At 41.6% G+C, this 21,006-nt stretch overlaps 1 protein-coding gene across 4 annotated transcripts; it reads left to right on the top strand.

Moving 5' to 3' along the window:
- The first annotated feature begins 2,053 nt into the window (after positions 1-2,053).
- elmod3 (ELMO/CED-12 domain containing 3) lies at positions 2,054-14,993 on the top strand. Of its 4 annotated transcripts, XM_060931105.1 has the most exons (14): positions 2,062-2,110; positions 2,899-2,999; positions 4,928-5,360; positions 5,763-5,834; positions 5,934-5,996; positions 6,071-6,140; positions 6,235-6,297; positions 6,876-6,964; positions 7,068-7,191; positions 7,630-7,752; positions 9,515-9,645; positions 9,779-9,855; positions 10,615-10,742; positions 10,851-14,993. In XM_060931105.1, exons 3-14 carry the CDS (start codon positions 5,325-5,327, stop codon positions 11,090-11,092), a joined length of 1,218 nt encoding a protein of 405 aa, XP_060787088.1. In that variant the 5' UTR covers positions 2,062-2,110; positions 2,899-2,999; positions 4,928-5,324; the 3' UTR covers positions 11,093-14,993. The 4 variants fall into 4 exon arrangements, with proteins under 4 accessions (XP_060787089.1, XP_060787088.1, XP_060787092.1 ...); XM_060931106.1 differs by lacking the exon at positions 2,899-2,999 and having other exon boundaries at positions 2,054-2,110; XM_060931109.1 differs by lacking the exon at positions 2,062-2,110 and having other exon boundaries at positions 2,925-2,945.
- Positions 14,994-21,006: the final 6,013 nt, after the last annotated feature.

The raw sequence follows: 21,006 nt of genomic DNA on the forward strand, positions 1-21,006 counted from the left end.
GGCTGTGTTCAATTTAAGAGACAGGCTACATACAGCAGAATAAGCTGTTAACATGGTCACACCCTCAGCTGTACATGTAAGGTATGGCCATGGATGTGCTTGCTCATATGAGCATCCGCCATCATCTCTATCTTCGTCCATCTCGCAGTAGGAAAAGAGATGGAAACGACTTTGAACTTGTTTTTATGGCCCACGCATAGACGTGATGCAGCCCTGATTAGTGATAGGCTCTCACCGGGGGGGGGGGGGGGGGGGGGGGGGGGGGGACAGAGAAAGTAACGAGTAACGAGAGCCTTAACAGAAATGTAGTGAAGTTAAAAGTATGGTATTTGTCATTCAGATGTAGTGAAGTGAAAGTCAAAGTATTTAAAAAAAAATAAACTCAAGTGAAGTACAAATACTCAAAAACTGTACTTAAGTACAGTACTTAAGTAAATGTACTTCGTTACTGCCCGCCTCTGGAAGCTGTTGAATAAATTTTGGGATGTATTCAATGTTAGCAAAAACAAAACAAACAAAAAAAAATCCCACCAGCTCTCAGAAATCTTGCTAACTGCATCATTTGCAAATCAGTGAAAGGTGATTTTTGCTATTGCTTGACCGTGAGAATGGACGGTGCCAAAGTTGTGAGAAGTTGCTAAATTTGTTGTTAGTCACTAGATCAAAAAGGTCAAAAAGTGGCTAAATCTAGTGATAGGCAACATTTTGGCTCAACTACTTTCAGGTGGGGCGGTACAGTGGTGTAGTGGTTAGCACTGTCAAGTCAAGTCAAGTTTATTTGTATTGCGCTTTTAACAATAAACATTGTCGCAAAGCAGCTTTACAGAATTTGAATGACTTTAAACATGAGCTAATTTTATCCCTAATCTATCCCCAATGATGAAGCCTGTGGCGACGATGGCAAGGAAAAACTCCCTCAGACGACATGAGGAAGAAACCTCGAGAGGAACCAGACTCAAAAGGGAACCCATCCTCATTTGGGCAACAACAGACAACATGACATTAACAGTCCGAACATAAAGTCAGCTTCGTTGATGCTATAAACCCCCCACCGATGGAAACCCGAGCGCAAAACCGTTCACGACAACCGCAGCCCCAAAGTCAGCAAGTCAACTGCAGTCCCCAACTGCAAGAGTCCAGAGCATCCTCCAGGACCCTCAACTGTCCATATGGGGCCGCCCTCCACAGGAGCGATGCGATGAGACTCCAACCAGACACAGGGCACCAGGATGGATCCGGCAGGTCTGAGGAGCAGAAGACGTTCAGCATCTCGATCCAAGGACTGACACTGTCGCCTCACAGCAAGAAGGTTCTGGGTTCGAGCCCAGCGGCCGGCGAGGGCCTTTCTGTGCGGAGTTTGCATGTTCTCCCCATGTCCGTGTGGGTTTCCTCCGGGTGCTCCAGTTTCCCCCACAGTCCAAAGACATGCAGGTTAGGATAATTGGTGGCTCTAAATCGGCTGTGAGTTTCTGTGTGTCGCCCTGTGATGACCTGGCGACTTGTCCAGGCTGTATCCCGCCTTTCGCCCGTAGTCAGCTGGGATAGGATCCCGCTTGCCCGTGACCCTGTAGAACAGGATAAAGCAGCTAGAGATAATGAAAGGATGGATGGAAGGATGGATACTTTCAGGCGCGATGACATATTTTCCCCTCATGACTCAATGACGTTAACGTATTTTGAACATACATAGAAACAAAAAAAACCAACAAATTGTATTTTATTTGTTATTTGAAGCAAATATATGAAGATTTCTGTGCTTATGGATAAGATATTGTGTGACTGATTTGTGTGATATTATATTTCTTAGTTACATTAGCATCGTAGCATGTCATAAAGGCCCCTTTAACAACACGACATTCCATTAAACTGCCATTAGAGACCCTGAGAAACACATTAGGAACCCTTATATAATGATTTTTACAGTGACTAAGAAAGCATACTGTTTACTTTTTTTTTTAAATAAAGGCATTTATTTCTACGCGTGTAGTTCAGATAATCGCCGACAAGTTCAATACCGGAAGTGCTTGACGCGATGAAAACTACAATTCCCATGAGGCATTGCGCAGCGTCGGAAAGGGAAGCTGAGATTGGAGGGGAGAAAGACAAGAAGGTAAAAATAACATGACAATATGAGTTTATTGTTTTGCTTTCGGTGTGTGTTTAGGCCGAGCGGGGTCCGGTTCGGTTCGGTTCGGTTCGGTGGTTATTTGCGTGTTAATGTGATTTCATTTTGAAAAACAGTCCTGTGTGAGCGCGAGGGCAGAAAGTTAGCCTGTTAGCCAAATCTGCAGTTATTAATGCGTGTTAATGTGAGTCGGTTATAATAAAGCTCATAAACACACGGATTAGTTTCAGGTTGAAGATGCGTTCGAGTGAAATTAAAGCTACAAAACATCCGGGTCAGTTGCATGACAACATGCATTTAAACAAACAAACAAACAAACAAACAAACATAAAATCCAGTATATTGTTTGTATTGACACTAAAAGTGTGTGTTGAAGATAAAGTATAAATCTGTACATTTACACTTAAACCCATAATCCTGTCTTATTATTATTATTATTATTATTATTTATTTCTAAAGCAATGCACATTCATAAATAAATACATACTGTACAGTGCGTGCACGCGCACAGATTGTGTTCTGTATCCAGGTAACGGGCTTTTTTTTTCCCCCTTTGATATTTTAATGAGAAGTTTAAATCATCCGATGACGTCACCGCCGACCAATTGCTCATCAGTGCGACCCGGACGAGTCAATATGAGGAAATAAAAATGTCTCTGCAGTGCATCTGAGTGCAAAAATGGGAGAAAAAAACTGAAATGAGAAACACAGAGGTGATGTGAGGGTGTTTAATCACTTCCTGTGTGTGTGTTTTTTTTTCTTTCTGTTTGGAGAGAGATGACGTCATCCCTATAGAGAGCGGTGGGAGGGTGATAATGAGGTGTGTCCATGACGTCAGACTTGTGTTAGACAGTAAGCTGGTGTTCTGGATGAGGTGTGTGTTTTTTTTTTTTTAATATATTGTTTTTTTAAATGCTGTGTATGCATAGTAAACTGGGGAGGTGTGGTCTATATTTGCATATTAGCCCTTGATTGGCTTGATGTTTTGATGTAATAATGTATACTCTTTGTTTGCAATAGATGTCACTTCCGGTAGTGATCCGCCTCGTGATGTATTCAGATTTCCAGCTGATGGTCAGGCTTCGTATTTGTTTGCAGTAATTTTGCAATGGTTTCTTCTGTTTCGCCTCCAAATATGTCAGATTGTTGCTCTGTATTTGGATGTTCAAACCGATCAGATTGAGAAAAAGACAAAGAACCCAAAGAACTTGTGCACAAGGGTGAAAGAACGAAAAAAATCTCAAAAATACACCACGGAAAACGGCTCATAAACCTTTCACTGTGTTTGAAATGAATCGAGAGTCCATGTGCTTGTGTTTGCGGCGATCGTTTTGTTAAAAGTACGTCCATCATGACGAGGCGGCACGGTGGTGTAGTGGTTAGCGCTGTCACCTCACAGCAAGAAGGTCCGGGTTCGAGCCCCGTGGCCGGCGAGGGCCTTTCTGTGTGGAGTTTGCATGTTCTCCCCGTGTCCGCGTGGGTTTCCTCCGGGTGCTCCGGTTTCCCCCACAGTCCAAAGACATGCAGGTTAGGTTAACTGGTGACTCTAAATTGAGCGTAGGTGTGAATGTGAGTGTGAATGGTTGTCTGTGTCTATGTGTCAGCCCTGTGATGACCTGGCGACTTGTCCAGGGTGAACCCCGCCTTTCGCCCGTAGTCAGCTGGGATAGGATCCAGCTCGCCTGCGACCCTGTAGAAGGATAAAGCGGCTACAGATAATGAGATGAGATGAGACATCATGACGAGTTTTCTTATGTTTTGGAGCTCCCTAAAACAAACCATTAATGAAATGATGAAACTAGTTTGTAGGTCAGCCTCGATTGAAACTCAAATGTTTTTTTTTTTCAGGTTGTCCAATGATGTCGATTAGTAAACCTGAGCTACGTTAGTTTGAAATGTCATGAAATAAAATGTAAGTTATCATTGCAAAAAATGCCTACAGCAGCTCCGACTCGAATCACACACTACACTTCAGCTTACGTTACTGACCCTCGCAAATATAAGACGATTATTGTCCTTTAGAAATCTTATTCTAACGTCAACGCCATCTTTGGTTGTTGCCCATCACTTGGAAACCGGAAGTGAACCAGGAGGCAAAAAGTCACGTGATTGCAAACAAAGAATTTGTTGTTGCATGTCCAACACTGGTGTAGTAGATGTTGTTGTTGTTTGTTTTTTTTAATTCTGCAGTGATATGGGGGGAGGGGGGACTGATCTGATTGACTTGTTAGTGGTTTTTGGGGCAGGGATTGTTGTCTGAAACTGTTGGGGATGGGGTGTGTGATCTTGATTAGGTGGGTGGTGGGAAGTGTTGGAGCGGGGACTCTGGTCTTGCTTGGTTACAGTGAATTCTGGAGTGGGAACTGTGGGATGATTGGTCACACTAGTGTTGGGGTGGGGATTGTGTTTTTTTTTTTTTTTTGGTGGAGGCTGAGCCTGATTTGTATGATTGCCTACAATGGTGTTTCGGGCAGGGATTGCATTCCTAATTTTTTGGGGGTGGGGACTGTGGTCTTTTTTTGAAGGAGGGGTGGGACTGATGTATGATTTGACAATGGCATTGAGGGTGGGAACTGCAGTCCTGACTAGTTACAGTAGCATTGGGGGCGGGATGTATTGTCCAAATTGATTGGGAACTGTGGTCCTGATTGGATATATTTGAGTTGGGTGACTGGGTTCTTGATTGGTCGTATTGGATTTACGGGTGGGACCTGTGGTCCTGATAGTTCTGAATCAATGTTTTGATTGGATGCAGTGGCATTGGTACTAAAGTGGCACTTTGTTTCCTCGGTGTGTTTTTAGACTCTGGTGTTCCGGTGACTGACCGTCCGAAGTCGCCGTCCCTTCTAGGATATCATGGTCAGTCCGCACCCTGATCCGTCTCACTCATCACCAGCCGTCTGGGCCTGTGTGACTCCGAACCTCAGCTCGTCCAAGGCAAGGCCTAGTGAGGAACACTGACCAGGGATCAGAGAACTGCGCCACTGTGTGACTGGCCCGCGTCTCTGAGAACTGCTCTGGGTCCTGAGGTGGTCCTGTGGTTGGTCCTCCACTTCTTTCACACAACACTGCAGGATCCGAGTGATGAGCGCTCGGTGAAAACAGCAGCATTATTTCATCACACATCTCACTCAGCAGCAGGATGAGCGAGGACTCGGGATGCAGGATGATGAGTGGACAGTAGCTCAGGACTCGCGCCATGGAAGGAGACGTTGCAGTCGCAGTCCACACAGAGGTCTGTATCGTAAATCGGTTCTAAAACGCAGAATATCATGATATTTGTTTAGCTGAACATCTTTTAATAATACTGGATCTGCCTTATGTCAACACTGTAGCATAAATACCTCCTAATGTTAGCTTCCCACTTCAAAAATATGACAACTGTTTCATCGCTAACGTTAGCCGAGTTACACAGCTAGCTTTATATTGTGGTTCTGTGGATAGAAGTTTCCAGATACATTTATTATTTTTCCTTCGAATAATTTGTACATCAGCCATGATTGGTAGAAGTTCATGCCTTTTAGTGACATCATAAACCAGGTGCTCATGTAGCCCCGCCCCCAGGTTTTTCCCCCCCCATGTAGTGAGAAGGTGTCTGGATTTTTTTTATTATTATTTTTTTTTATTTATGTTTCAGAGCTCGAATGGTTTTGCACAGGAATGGAATCAGCCTGAGGATCTCACCAGTGGACATTCCACACACACACTGGTACCACATCTCTCTAACACACACTCAACAGAAATGATTTACATCTATAGTGTGTGTGTGTGTGTGTTTTCCAATCTTTACTGTGGTGATCTTCCACAGGTGTGTAACGGCATCAAGGAGAGCAGCAGCATCAACGGCAGCTCGTATCTCAAATCCGTCCCCGTGAGTGAAGAGACGGTCAACTCAGATCTGTGTGTGTGTGTTTTCTGTGCTCAGTGTGATGTGTGTGTTTTCAGATTTCAGCGTTGAAGCACAATGGCCTTCTACAGTCACTGGCTGCAGGTGGAGAACAAACGGAAGCGGACGGTAAAAAATAAAATAAATATATATTGTATAAAAATATGGAAGAATAAAATACTATAGATTTTGTGTGTGTGTGTGTGTGTGTGTGTGTGTGTAGAGGTGGACTCGGAGCTGGAGTGTGCGAAGCAGGAATGGGACGCCCTCGAGAGCATCCAACCAGGTGAGACTGGTTGCTGCACCTCGTCTCCACGGTAACCTCACCCGGATGCGGGCCGTGCTCTGTCACCATGGCTACGAGTCAGCATTACATCATCACACTGTGATGAGCCTTGTGCTCTAGTTCTCCTCTCTTGTGGAATAAATCTGATTTCACATTTTAAAATAAATGTCCATTTAGCTGAATAAGAAATTATAGCTTGACTTCTTCCTGGTTGTTGTTGCCATAGAAACAGGAGTGGATGATTTTTGTGTGTGTGAGATATAGCTAGTATTTACTGGTTAGAAGAAGCTTATGAAGTTTATTATAAAGATTTTCCTTTCTAGTTGTCATGATGTCATTTTAAAGAGATTAGCTTAGCTCCGCCCCCTTTGTGGAACTGAGGGTCACATCCAGAAATCCCCGCCCCTTTTTCCTTCAAAGGGTAACCTACGAGGAGTTAATGTTGTAGTTCAGATCATGCTGGAGTAAATACAAGATGGTGGGTCTGAGATAAAACTCTTGAGATGTTTGTCCGTGTTTCCATGGCAACATGCGCCAACTGATCAGCAAGTTAAGTGGTGATGTCATTTCCTGTGCAGTTCCTGTAGAAGATCTGGCTCCATCGGCTCTGATTTCTTTCAACGAGGCGCTGCAGCACTTTCAGACCACAGACCTCACCAACCTACTGGTGAGTGTGTGTGTGTGAGAGAGAGACTATTCCTGTGTGTGTGTGTGTGTGTGTGTGTGTGTGTGTGTGTGTGTGTGTAATCTCTTTTTTCCATTATTTCCAGAGAAACATACAGCCTACCATTCGCAGGACAGGATTGGCTGTCATCGCACACTTCCTGTTTGGGCCGCCACGCCTACACAAGGAGCTGATGGAGGAGAGAGACCTGGTGTTCGCCATCGCGCAGTGTGAGTGCAACACGCTCAAAATCCACAACATCTGTTTACAGTAAAGTCCACTGTGACGAAGGTTTTTTCTTTTTTCCTAGAACAGCAGGAGTTCTTTCTTCTTCTACCACGGCATTTTTATAAATGTTGGATAACTTCAGGTTAATCAGTTTATCAGTGGAGTGTCTGTTATGCAAGTTGCTGTTACTATAGAAACGATAATGTATTCAAATGAGCACATGAATATAAACGTAATTTTGCACCTTAAATGCTGTTATAGAGAATTAATCAACACCTTCTGACCAATCAGAGTCCAGAACTCAACGTCAAATGATACAAACAGTTTAGGTAGCGTGTGTGTGTTTGGTTTATTAGACTTGTGTTCAATGACTAACGCAGAGTATAAGGGCTTAAATGTTTGTATTTAAAGTGTGTGTGTGTGTGTGTGTGTGTGTGTAGGTTCTCTGGATAACACACAGCCGGTGCACATGCGTGTGCTACAGACAATCTACCGCAAACTGACATGTACGAAAGCAGACTGCCCTCGATACGGGCCGCACTGGGAGAATATCGGCTTCCAGGGTATGGAGGGGGCGGAGCAAAAACAGGGGGTAGGGCAATGTGTGTAAGGGGTGGGGCAAATGGCAGCTGTGTAATTGGTCATACAACCCCGATTCCAAAAAAGTTGGGACAAAGTACAAATTGTAAATAAAAACAGAATGCAATAATTTACAAATCTCAAAAACTGATATTGTATTCACAATAGAACATAGACAACATATCAAATGTCGAAAGTGAGACATTTTGAAATTTCATGCCAAATATTGGCTCATTTGAAATTTCATGACAGCAACACATCTCAAAAAAGTTGGGACAGGGGCAATAAGAGGCTGGAAAAGTTAAAGGTACAAAAAAGGAACAGCTGGAGGACCAAATTGCAACTCATTAGGTCAATTGGCAATAGGTCATTAACATGACTGGGTATAAAAAGAGCATCTTGGAGTGGCAGCGGCTCTCAGAAGTAAAGATGGCAAGAGGATCACCAATCCCCCTAATTCTGCACCGACAAATAGTGGAGCAATATCAGAAAGGAGTTCGACAGTGTAAAATTGCAAAGAGTTTGAACATATCATCATCTACAGTGCATAATATCATCAAAAGATTCAGAGAATCTGGAAGAATCTCTGTGCGTAAGGGTCAAGGCCGGAAAACCATACTGGGTGCCCGTGATCTTCGGGCCCTTAGACGGCACTGCATCACATACAGGCATGCTTCTGTATTGGAAATCACAAAATGGGCTCAGGAATATTTCCAGAGAACATTATCTGTGAACACAATTCACCGTGCCATCCGCCGTTGCCAGCTAAAACTCTATAGTTCAAAGAAGCAGCCGTATCTAAACACAATCCAGAAGCGCAGACGTCTTCTCTGGGCCAAGGCTTATTTAAAATGGACTGTGGCAAAGTGGAAAACTGTTCTGTGGTCAGACGAATCAAAATTTGAAGTTCTTTATGGAAATCAGGGACGCCGTGTCATTCGGACTAAAGAGGAGAAGGACGACCCAAGTTGTTATCAGCGCTCAGTTCAGAAGCCTGCATCTCTGATGGTATGGGGTTGCATTAGCGCGTGTAGCATGGGCAGCTTACACATCTGGAAAGACACCATCAATGCTGAAAGGTATATCCAGGTTCTAGAGCAACATATGCTCCCATCCAGACGACGTCTCTTTCAGGGAAGACCTTGCATTTTCCAACATGACAATGCCAAACCACATACTGCATCAATTACAGCATCATGGCTGCGTAGAAGAAGGGTCCGGGTACTGAACTGGCCAGCCTGCAGTCCAGATCTTTCACCCATAGAAAACATTTGGCGCATCATAAAATGGAAGATACGACAAAAAAGACCTAAGACAGTTGAGCAACTAGAATCCTACATTAGACAAGGATGGGTTAACATTCCTATCCCTAAACTTGAGCAACTTGTCTCCTCAGTCCCCAGACGTTTACAGACTGTTGTAAAGAGAAAAGGGGATGTCTCACAGTGGGAAACATGGCCTTGTCCCAACTTTTTTGAGATGTGTTGTTGTCATGAAATTTAAAAATCACCTAATTTTTCTCTTTAAATGATACATTTTCTCAGTTTAAACATTTGATATGTCATCTATGTTCTATTCTGAATAAAATATGGAATTTTGAAACTTCCACATTATTGCATTCCGTTTTTATTTACAATTTGTACTTTGTCCCAACTTTTTTGGAATCGGGGTTGTAAATTTACCTAAAAGAGCTTGGACCAGGGTTCTCTTTGTGTGTGTGTGTGTGTGTGTGTGTGTGTTACCCAGGTACTGATCCTGCTACAGATCTGAGAGGAACTGGGTTTCTGGGTCTGATGCACACACTTTATCTGGTCATGGACCCAGAGACGCTACCTCTCGCTAGAGACATCTACAAACTCTCTCAGCATCCAGTACAGGTACACACACACACACACACACACACACACACACACAGAACTACAGTATTAAATAATCATCACTGTCGTATTCATTAACACCTGGAGGTCCGTAATGTTCTGGCGTGTTCTACGTAACATTCCTCTTTTCCAGAATTTTCCGTTCAGTGTGATGTCCATCAATCTGACACGCATCGTCCTGCACGCGCTCAGGGAGGAGGTTCTGACCAAGTGAGTGCGTGGGGCGTACACACACACACACACACACACAAACAAATTGTTGGATTTGGTTAGCTTGTTTAAGTATTTAGTGTTTTGAATCTTTAATCCATTCTATTAGAATTTTTTATAAGTTGAAATCAAATCTTAATTTTATCACATTTTTATTTTTCAAACAGTGCTTTTATTGACTTTTTAAAAATTATTTGAGTCAGGTTTTGTCAGCTTTATTTTTATCAGCTTAAATTATTTATTTTAATTATATATTTGTAAAAGTGGGTGGCACGGTGGTGTAGTGGTTAGCGCTGTCGCCTCACAGCAAGAAGGTCCGGGTTCGAGCCCCGTGGCCGGCGAGGGCCTTTCTGTGCAGAGTGTGCATGTTCTCCCCGTGTCCGCGTGGGTTTCCTCCGGGTGCTCCGGTTTCCCCCACAGTCCAAAGACATGCAGGTTAGGTTAACTGGTGACTCTAAATTGAGCGTAGGTGTGAATGTGAGTGTGAATGGTTGTCTGTGTCTATGTGTCAGCCCTGTGATGACCTGGCGACTTGTCCAGGGTGAACCCCGCCTTTCGCCCGTAGTCAGCTGGGATAGGCTCCAGCCCGCCTGCGACCCTGTAGAACAGGATAAAGCGGCTAGAGATAATGAGATGAGATGAGATTTGTAAAAGTTTTATTTATTAAATGATGATTAATGTTCAGTTTTTCAGTGTGTTTATTTCTGACTGTGTTCCTGGTTGCTGTGGTAATAACCGTTGCTTGGTAACGTCACTCAGGGAGTGTAACCGTCGGCAGCAGGTGGTCGGGGTGCTGAACGAGTTTTACGTGGCGATGTTTCTGCACCTGTATGAGGTGTGGAGGAGTCAGAGGAAGACCATCTCCGACTCGGGATACGTCCTCAAAGGTCAGAGTTCACCAAAACTCTCTAACATTTATCACCACTTTATAACATCTTTATATTTAAATGTAGTGTATATATGTGTGTGTGTGTGTGTGTGTGTGTGTGTTACAGATGTGGAGCACTACGCTAAGAAGAACCCAAAGCAGCTCCTCAAGCACCTGCACTGTTACCTGCAGGAGAGACGCACCGGGTTTGACCACCGCACGTCACCTGACCCGCTGTCACACAGCAACCGTTCCCTCGACAACGGAGCGTCTCTCACACACAACCACAGAGGGAAGGAGGGGAAGATGAACTTCACCGGAGTGTGTGAACTTCCACCTGAGATGGAGGGAGAGGCCAGACTCATCTGAGAGAGAGATAGACAGAGAGAGATACACAGAGACAGAGAGAGAGACAGACAGACAGACACATGGGGAGAGAGAGAAAGAGACAGACAGACACATGGAGAGAGAGACAGGAGAGAGAAAGAGACAGACAGGAGACACGGGAGAGACAGACGAGAGAGGGAGACAGACAAGAGAAAGAGATAGAGAGAGTCAGTCAGAGAGAGAGTAATAAATTTAGAGATGGACAGAGATGAGAGAGACAGGCTGGGAGAGAGTGTGAGAGAGACACAGGAGAGTGAGAGGGTCAGAGAGTGAGACTGACAGACAGATGGAGAGAGAGAGAGACAGATCCTACACTGATTTTATCCAAAAGCACCAGGAAATGAAACCGAACTCCGACAGAAAGTGAGTGAACGACTGAACTGCTTCAGCACACTGAAGGGAGTGTACAATTTGCACCCCACACACACACACACACACACACACACACACACACACACATGCCCCGCCCCCTGACCCTGCTGTGTCAGTAAGTGGATGAATCCGGTGCAGGACGTGTGATCTGAGACGCAGCCTGAGGTTGTGACTCCTCTTTACTCCCGGCGACTGACAGAAACGTGACGTAACGGACAACAATCTAATTACAGTTTTATATCCAGACGAGGAACACACAGCACAGGCCACGCCCTCTTGAGAACACTCTAGAATATATGCCTGCTAGTGTGAACACAAATTCTAGATTTAAAAAATAAATAAATCCATCGATGCACAGAGCTCAGACAGGAAGTGCTGAAGTCTGACTGATATTAACTCACTGCGTTTGTTCTGCGGCTGAAATTTCAGGGTCGTTTCTGTAACTCTGCCCTCGCGTGTTGTTAGCATGGCAGGCAGCACTAGCAATGTAGCATCTGATGATATTTACATTTTTTTTTTGTGAATGTTTTGTTTGAAGCAGTGTTAAAGAGCTTCATCTTGGCCGTCTCTGTTCCAGTCTCGTTCCGATCCATCAGGTGTTTGATATATTGTGATATTTAATGCACAGTACATTAATATCGTGGGCTTTTAGAACAATCACATGGTCACGTTGAGAACACCTTCACTCGTTTATTCGGTATTCAGTGTTTAGTTTTTCCCCACTCAGGGTTTCCGATGTGATCACGATAACATTGAATATTGCAGTGTATCGTATAACTGATTATCAGCACACTAACTCACTAATTATAGCATGAAGATGGTGTGTGTGTGTGTGTGTGTGTGTGTGTGTGTGTGTGTGTGTGTGTGTTTTTATAAGAAAGATTATTTCTGTTGTTGTAAGTGTAAATGATTGACAGATGAGTTTATTGGATGTTGTGTTGTAACACTTGTGAAGCCGATTGACATTCAAACTTCATAACGCACTCGTAAGCAGTGAATAACGTTCTGTATAAACTGCATACGCCGTTTCTGAGCAGCACCGAATCGCATCAGGATCGTTTTTAATTCGTCAGCTGAAAATACCGTATTAATAAACACTATGGTGAAGAAAAATTTATTTTATTTTTTTAAATAATGTAAATTCTTAATGTTTACTGCTTAATAAAATAAAAAAAAAAACAGAAATGAGACACGAGGTCTTGTAAGATCAGAAAATATTTTTTTCTATGCTGCTGTTGAACCATAAACACGCACGCACTAATTTTTGTACTTTTTCCTTTTATTTATTTATTTTTTTAGATTTTCTCGTAAAGCCACGATCACGTCAAAACCTCTGAGTGCCGTCACATTTCATTGCGTAAATAATTATGTATTTTATGATAAACACAGTACAGTAGAGCCCTGCCTATTCGCGGTTCAGTATTCGCGAATTCACATATTCGCGGGATTTTATATAGAACATATCTCCTATACATTCGCGGAAATCTCAGCGATTCGCGGTCATTTGCGGCGAACATATCGAACATTTACGCACTGCTACATTCTCGGAGCCGAATGCTCACTCGCTATTGACTGAAGTTTGAATGGTGGGCTGCTGCTCATTGGCTGATACGAATGAGCGCATTGTGCAGTACACTCTCGCGGTTCCTGTAGTTCAGACTTGTTCACGTGTTGTGCGTTCTTGGTATTTTTCAATAATTTTTACGCTCTGCATCTTCTAAGGCTCCTTCCAAGGAACCTAAGCGGCAGAAGAAGGTAATGACGCTGCAGGAGAAGGTAGGACTTCTCGATATGCTAAAGGAAGGGAAGAGTTTTGCGGCAGTGGCTCGTCATTACGGCATCAACGAGAGTACCGTGCGCTACATAAAGAGCAGTTTTATGGGGGGGGGATTACAAGTATTCGCGATTTTGGCTTATTCGCGGCCATGTTCGGTCCCTAACCCCCGCGAATACTGAGGCCTTACTGTACTGACAAACCTAAAGCACATTTCTATCTTTTTTCTTTTCTTTCTAAACATGTAGCACATCTCACACGTGTTCCTGAACGCTGTACAAAATCTTTAAAAACAAAGTCGACGTCTTTGATGTTTTAAATTTAATGTTACATTGCACTTTACAAAGCATTGTTAATTTTACAAACTAAAACTTTTTTTTTTCAAATTCATAGTAAAACAGGTGACAATTAAGTTATTCCATGAAATCGAGTCGTACATGAGCTGATAGTCGACGAGGCACGTAGCACCGAGTTGTCTATAATCCATGTACAACGAGATTGAGTGGAATAACTGTTTTATTCTCTCCATATTCACTGGATTTTGAGAAACAGAACACCTTTTATTTTTTATTTTTTGCAAGTTCAATAAATAACTTTTTATAAAAAATGTCCAACAAAATCATTTCCACTTAAAATGTAAACAAACCAGTGAAATGACAGGAGCAATTTGTGAAAAATGTGATAATAATTGGGGAAAAAAAATAAGTTTTTAGCATCAAATATTTTCATTCCATATTTTGTTTTTCTCTACTCACGGTATATGAGCTGATATCCTAGTAGTAGAGTAGCCAATCAGAGCACGTGATTGCTCACATCCAGTGAATGTGGAGAGAATTAAAAAAAACTATTAAAGTAAAAACACTTAAACTACGACTACATGAGAAACCCTCTGAACCCTGTACAGCAGTCTGGGTGTGATGTCCGTGTGATTAGAGGTTACATAACGCGCTCGTGAACACTGTATATCCTGTTTGTGTGGTTTTGCACTACGTATTAATGTTCTTCAGCGCTCACAGTGTGCACGTGTTACGAAGTCGTGGCGTAGCTTCAAATCCAAGGCTTTCAGAAGAAGCAGCTCGGTGTGACGTCGTGATTTAGTTCGAGCGTGATTCAGAGCTTGTGTGTGCGTTATGAAGTCGTCATGTAGCTCGGCTTTGGATCGAGTGTTACTGTGTAATCTGTTGTGCTGGATTATGGAGCCTCTGATTTTAATATAAACAGCAAAACATTATTTAATGTTTAAGACACAATGAAAGCGCGCAATCAGCATTTCATCAGTTTACCAGTTTTATATTCAAAACACGACATTCCTCTTCACTTTTTTTTTTTTTTGTGAATTCAGCTGGTGGATTTCGTTGATTGTACTCCAGATTGGTCCAAAATCAGGATGCCTGCTGTACTTAAGAGTTTAATGTTCTCTCTGAAGCTCCGTACTGACAGTATTGTAAATATCGTGATGTATCGTAGAACTGATCATCAGCACAGCTCCAGGATTGAAATTCTAAATCATTTCCTCTTTATTTTTCTGCTTTTACGTGAAGCCTCCATTTCTCTCTCTCTCACACACACACGTCGTAAATCCACCAGTCTGAATCTTTTGCACTTGGTGTGTGATTGATTGATTGATTGTAGAAGCTCTATTTTATAAAGAGTCCGTTTCAGATGAGATGCGATTGTACAGTGGTGTTACAGAGTAATAAATACATGCAAAATGGAAAAAGGAAATTTCATGTCATATTTTTTGCTTTATTCCTAAAATTATATAAACATCACTTTCAGTAAAACCATTTGAATTACACAGAATTGTTAGAATGCATGACGTTTGTGTTGCTTTAAAGTTTTACCTCTGACACTGGAGACTCCTTCTATTCATGACATTACATTAATCTGTTTATTTTTCCCAGAGCGTCTGCTGGACACGTCCCTCTGAATCAGCTGTTGCTATAGAAACCATAACATGTTTCAATGAGTGCATTAATATATGAAATTCTTCTCGTTCTGTCTTGTAAAAGCAAAATGACCTTATTTCTCCTTTAAAAAAAAAAAAAAATTCCAAAGTGGATTAAATTAAAACAAATTACCAGAACTTGGAATGGCGCACAGCTTCATGGGTCGTATATCTTTTATTTTTTTTAATGATTATTTTTGACCCATTTGTTTGTATTAAATATTTTTCATAAGTAAATCTAGACGAAACATGTACACGAGAACAGTCACAGGTTTATTAGCTACCTGAAGCATACTAATTAACACATCTAATTAATTAAAGCTGTACTGCCTTTCAGATTTTTCAAGTGTAGGTCATAAAAAGAATTTTCCCGACACCCAGTTATTTTTGTTTAGTGACTGAAAGCTACTGAATTCAAATCACAGACTTCCAATTTTAGTATTTTTTAAAAAATGGAACAATTAATGAATTTATCTCCACATGGCCCTAAATTCTCCACAATTTTTTCCTGCTTCACCATGACCCAATTCAAGATACTACGTCATGCATCATGTGGTGGGCTTTCCCCGTTCACACAAGGCATTGTGGGATACAAATTTGAAACGGGAGAGAAAAATAGAGGACGTGAGTGTGCGAATGAAACGTGAAAGAGCGACTACAGTAATGGAAAGAAAGAGAAGAAAAGACGTTATGTTCTATACGAAGGAAAGGAAACGCAGGACCAAACTAATAAATATGGGCGCTCAGCGAGCACCTCGGTGTGATCAGCTGTTCGTTTAGTGACAGAATGATGGAACTGTCAGTGCACGCTCAAAGGGAAACCTGTAGATGGCAGTAATGCAACACTGTGGATGCCAGCTGCTGTCAAACCCAAAAGAAGAAGAAGAAGAAGGTAAGCCTGCGCACACGGACTTCCTCTGTCTGCTTGACTGCGCCAAGCGAGCGATTTCATGCACATTATTTGCTTTAATCCCCTCAAATTAAATAACTTCCCAGCCACAGAATGGCCTGATATTTTATGAGATATTACAGAAATAAACAGATATCACAATCACCACATTTCAGACGGAACTAAATTTCACTGATTTTATGAAATCGAAACACTGTCTTGCTTTAATATTGATGTTCACAGCTCTTGTTTTCTAGTGTCTCTTCATTCACTCAGTACTAATATTCTGAAAAAGACAATATTTCGAACATGATGCAGATTATACAAACATCATATTCCATTAATTCAGTTGGTCAGGTTCAATGCCTGAACTGATCATCACATCAGGTTTTTCTCTGGCTAATCAGACACAAGGTACATCACCACTCTTGCCAGAGCAGATGGGGGTTAGACACCTTGCTCAAGGGCACTTAAGCCAGTGCTGCTGGTCCAGGGAATCGATCCAGTAACCTTTTGGTCCCAAAGCTGTTTCTCTAACCATTAGGCCGTGGCTTCCCTATATATTCCATTAGGATATTCTGAATTTATTATTTTCTGATCAAGACGTGGGATATTCTGGTATTATCCAGGTTTTGGGAGCATTTGTTGGACATGTATACAACACATTCGGAATATGCGTCTCAGTTGGGGAATTTCGTGTCGGTTTGCGACACACGACAGCGTCCTGCCTGTTTACGTTGTACACAAACCAACAAGACAGTTGGACTTTGTACGGTTGAATATTAGTGGAATTTTCGTTTTCATGAGCCGTGTAAACAGCTTAGTAGGAATGGCGTCCGGATAAAAACCGGAATATTCTGCGCACATAAATAAACGTAGTGACTCCATCCTGCTCTCTTTCCCAGCAGGTTTGGCCTGTAATGGATCCACTTCACCACTAGGGGGCGATCTGTGCCTAATCTGCTCCTCCTGCAGTTAGTGCAGTATTGATGGCAATCTCAGCTCATTTGACTCCAGCTGACTGAACCAACTCTTTTTGTTTTCCTCTTTGCCTGTCTGTAGTGTTATTCAGAATAAACGATAAGATATTTCAGGTGGAGGATGATTTACGTACGATTTGTACTGTGTAAACCACAGAGGTGGGCGTGTCTCTTCATGATGTACGCATGCTCATTACAATAGACATTCCTATCTGTAATAGTGTTTATAACATGTTTATAGACATGGATTAGTATCAAGATCCGTGTGTTTTTATATCTTGGTGGATATGAAATGTCCAATAAGGAAAGGAATTTTTGATGATTTTGACCTTGTTGGGGAAATTGGCTGCTTCCTGTAAGGAAAAATGGCTTTTATATTTAAAAAAAAAAAAGTGAAATGTTTTCTTTTGGTTTCTGTGCTTAAGGTTAGATTTGGGTCCACCATAGCATTAATTAGCTACATTTAATAATTGTTAGTGGAAGGTCCTCAGAAGTAACGTGTGTGTGTGTATGAGAGTGAATTTCTACAAACATGCTTTAGTTCTGTTTCCTGAGTGGCTTCTTTGGCTCACACACCCTCGTCTTACTAACTTATGTTTCAAATGCAAACCTGCTGCTTCGGCACAAGCACGCACATACACACACATTCCTGTACTTCTGTCATTGTGGGGACTCTCATTGATATAATACGTTCCCTAACCCCTTACCCAAACCTTAACCTAAACCTCACTGTAACTAAGTCTTAACCCTCAAATAGTCCTTTGAAGACACAAGGACCAGCCAAAATGTCCTCACTTCACAAACATGTCCTCACTTTGTTGGTTAAAAAACAAAACATTCTGGTCCTCAATATGTAGCAAGTAAAAGTGCATACGGTACACACACTGGTGCTACTTCTCAACCTCTGCAAAACAAGCGAATGCACATCCTGATAAATCTCCCTGACTGCCTTCTTCTCCTTCATAAACCATGTGGATATTAATAATGACACTTTACTGCAGCGTTATGAGACATTATTCAGCTTTATTAAATGCTTTGTAAGCACAATTTCTAACAAACGCACACTTCTAGTGATTTATGAATGCACACTGTTCCATCACACACCAGCACTTAAAGAGTGAAGGCTTGGGTGTTTTTCTTCTTTTTTTTTTTTTTTCTTGTAGGAATCACTGAATCAATCCAGATTGAACTGGAATTCGTTGCAGAGTTCCATTTGGCCTGCAGGATCCCACTGAAGACGAAAGAAAGATCCAGGGGTGTGTAAAGCAGCCAACGGTTGTAGGAGAGTAACTGTAGAGAGATTTTTTTCTGGGAAATGACTACAGTAAAACAAAAAAATACTCCAAATACACTTCATCCGCCAAAACATGTTTGGCATCTAAAGTCTGATTCTTTAGTTTCACACAGTGTTAGCTAACATTGCTAAGAGCATGGTACAGGATACAAATCCTTCGTTATTATCCAAATTACTTCTTACAAACATCCCTGCTTTCAAATTGTTAGGCCACGCCCCTTACCTGAGCCTGATACCTTTTGGTCATGTTGACAGAGAACAGTGCAGATCGTCGTATATTCACTAGAGCAAAGGAAAAGCTCCAGAATGCAACCCAGTCTTATGTTTTCAAGTTTTGGTTCCCATGGTAACCTCACTGTGTCAAGGTTAAAGGAGAACTGAAGTCATTTTTAAACTTGCTTTATTTCTTAATTAACATGTTATTCAATTACGTTTTGGGTTTTAGTAACCTTATATCGTGACTCATACTGGCAACTATTCGCAATTAAATATTATACTTATCGGCCTATTCGGTTTTTAGCTATGCTGAATTTAGTTAGTTTGTTCCACGGCAGGCGTCGCTTATCCGCGCGATCTTCACGAGACTTGTACGAGACTTCAAAACGTGAAGTGTCAGTCAGGTGTCAGTGCCGCCATTTTGAAAACTGTTTTCCAAACGAAATATTGCACAAAAACGAGTTTAAATGACAATTACTGCCTACTTTTTTCAAACTTTCCTGATTGCTATCAAAACAAACAAAACTTCCGGCTTGATTACATCAGCATTCGAAAGATGGCGCGCGAGTCTTTTAACAACTCGTGTCCGAAATCACTCCCTAATCACTATATAGTGCACTGTATAGTGGGGACGCCATTTTGTAGTGTTGTCCGAAACCTTAGTGAGGATTATTTACACTCTATATAGTGCACTCAAAGTATCCCACAATGCATCATGAAAAGTAGTGTACAACGATGGTCACTAACCAAAGCAGTATATCCCATCATGCATTGCGGTCACGCTGAAAGAAATCAAATTAAAAGTCTGAAATGTGATTTAATAAAAGGCAGCGTCGAAGAAGAAAGGATTCAGCCTTGATTTAAAAGAACTGAAAGCTGCAGGGACTTTGTATTGATTAATGTGTGAAATGCGCTCAGTATAATATGGATTTATCACAAAAACACATGCATGTATTTATTATTTTGAAACCCACCAGCCGACTGATCTGGCATGTTTTAATCGTGTGACAGTAATGACGTAAATACCAGCGCGACGGACTTGTGTCCGAAAGCGTTTTTACATTTTACCAATGAGCTCACTATACAGTCCTCTATATAGTAATTCCCTATGTAGGGAGTAGTGAACGAGTGAGTGATTTCGGATACGGAATGTTGGCAGATGTTGGTCACTTTGACTTCCGCTGTACATTTAACTTCCGTCCTACGATATCTCGCACAGGTCTCAACAAATCTCGTTTACAGCCATTGCTTTGACATATGGACTGATATATTACAGAGCATATCTCAAACACTCAGAACTTGCTATAGCAGCGACAAAATGGCGATCAAACATGCATTCCTATATTTAATAAAATGAGAAATGGAATTTTGATAATAAAAAAATTGCCTTCAGTTCCCCTTTAAAAAGTGGTTGCTAATGTCATGTAATAATACACAGTGTGCGAGTTAAGCTCTTTTATTCGACTCTTCTTAGCATCGTTATTTTCTCTTGTGTTGCAAGAAGAGGATTTGAGCTACACTTTCTTTTGCTCACGTTCATCAGTGTTTAAACGTCCCTGTGTCTTCCTGATTCAGAAAAGATTGGCTCGTAATACGGCTGGTCAAAAAAAAAAAAAAAACGACATAATGTGTGTAGTGCAGCAGGTGGTGGGATTCCAAACGACCAGCATTAACTACAGATATAGCGTTGAGGTGTGTATCAACACCATGAAACAAGTTGCGTTTAAGCATAATTACATACCAAACGACTACTTTTGTTTTGTGAATGAACCTTAATGATGAGTTTGGAATTTTCCTGGTTGTTGAACTTTACATCTGCTGGAAAACTACTGTTTAAAAAAAAGCTAATAGTCCAGACACATTTTAGTGTAAGGTGTATACATTTTATTTTAGGTTTCACCAGTGACTGTAAAAAACATGGACAGCATATCGTCCTTAAAATAAAAAAAAAAGAATTGTGAATCCACTCCAGGTCTAGCGTCCCTGCTGGCTGGCTGCAGTATAACATCTAGCCCCACCCATTCCCATGTGTTTCAATAACAAAGTAGCCTTTTTTGATGTCACTTTTCTTATCTAAGCTGTCTTTTCATCTACAGGGTCTAAGTCGAACCGTTAGTTTTCCCTGTGCTGGTATCCGAGCATTTCTTTTTAACGTTTTAAAAATATTTTACTGTATACTCGTAAGAAGGCATGGATACACTTGGGAATGAAGTGAATAATAGCCTTGGGCCTTCATATTGGGAGAAGGGGGCAGGGCTTACCAAACGAGTAGGCGTATCTGACTTTGCATCTTGTCTCTTCTGCGGAAACTCTGGCTCCAAATTTGACAAAATGGCAAATTAATTTTGGCTTCATGTCTACACCTTCTATATATAAAAGTTATGGATCCATGCCATCAATTTTTTTTCTTTTTTTTTTTTAAA

This window comes from Neoarius graeffei, chromosome 10 (assembly GCF_027579695.1).
Source record: "Neoarius graeffei isolate fNeoGra1 chromosome 10, fNeoGra1.pri, whole genome shotgun sequence".
Taxonomy (NCBI): domain Eukaryota; kingdom Metazoa; phylum Chordata; class Actinopteri; order Siluriformes; family Ariidae; genus Neoarius; species Neoarius graeffei.

Coding starts and splice junctions, on each gene's coding strand:
- elmod3 (XM_060931106.1), top strand. CDS start 5,325: ATGGAAGGAGACGTTGCAGTCGCAGTCCACACAGAG. Junction 6,298..6,875: donor CCTCGAGAGCATCCAACCAG/GTGAGACTGGTT, acceptor TTTCCTGTGCAG/TTCCTGTAGAAGATCTGGCT. Junction 7,192..7,629: donor GGTGTTCGCCATCGCGCAGT/GTGAGTGCAACA, acceptor GTGTGTGTGTAG/GTTCTCTGGATAACACACAG.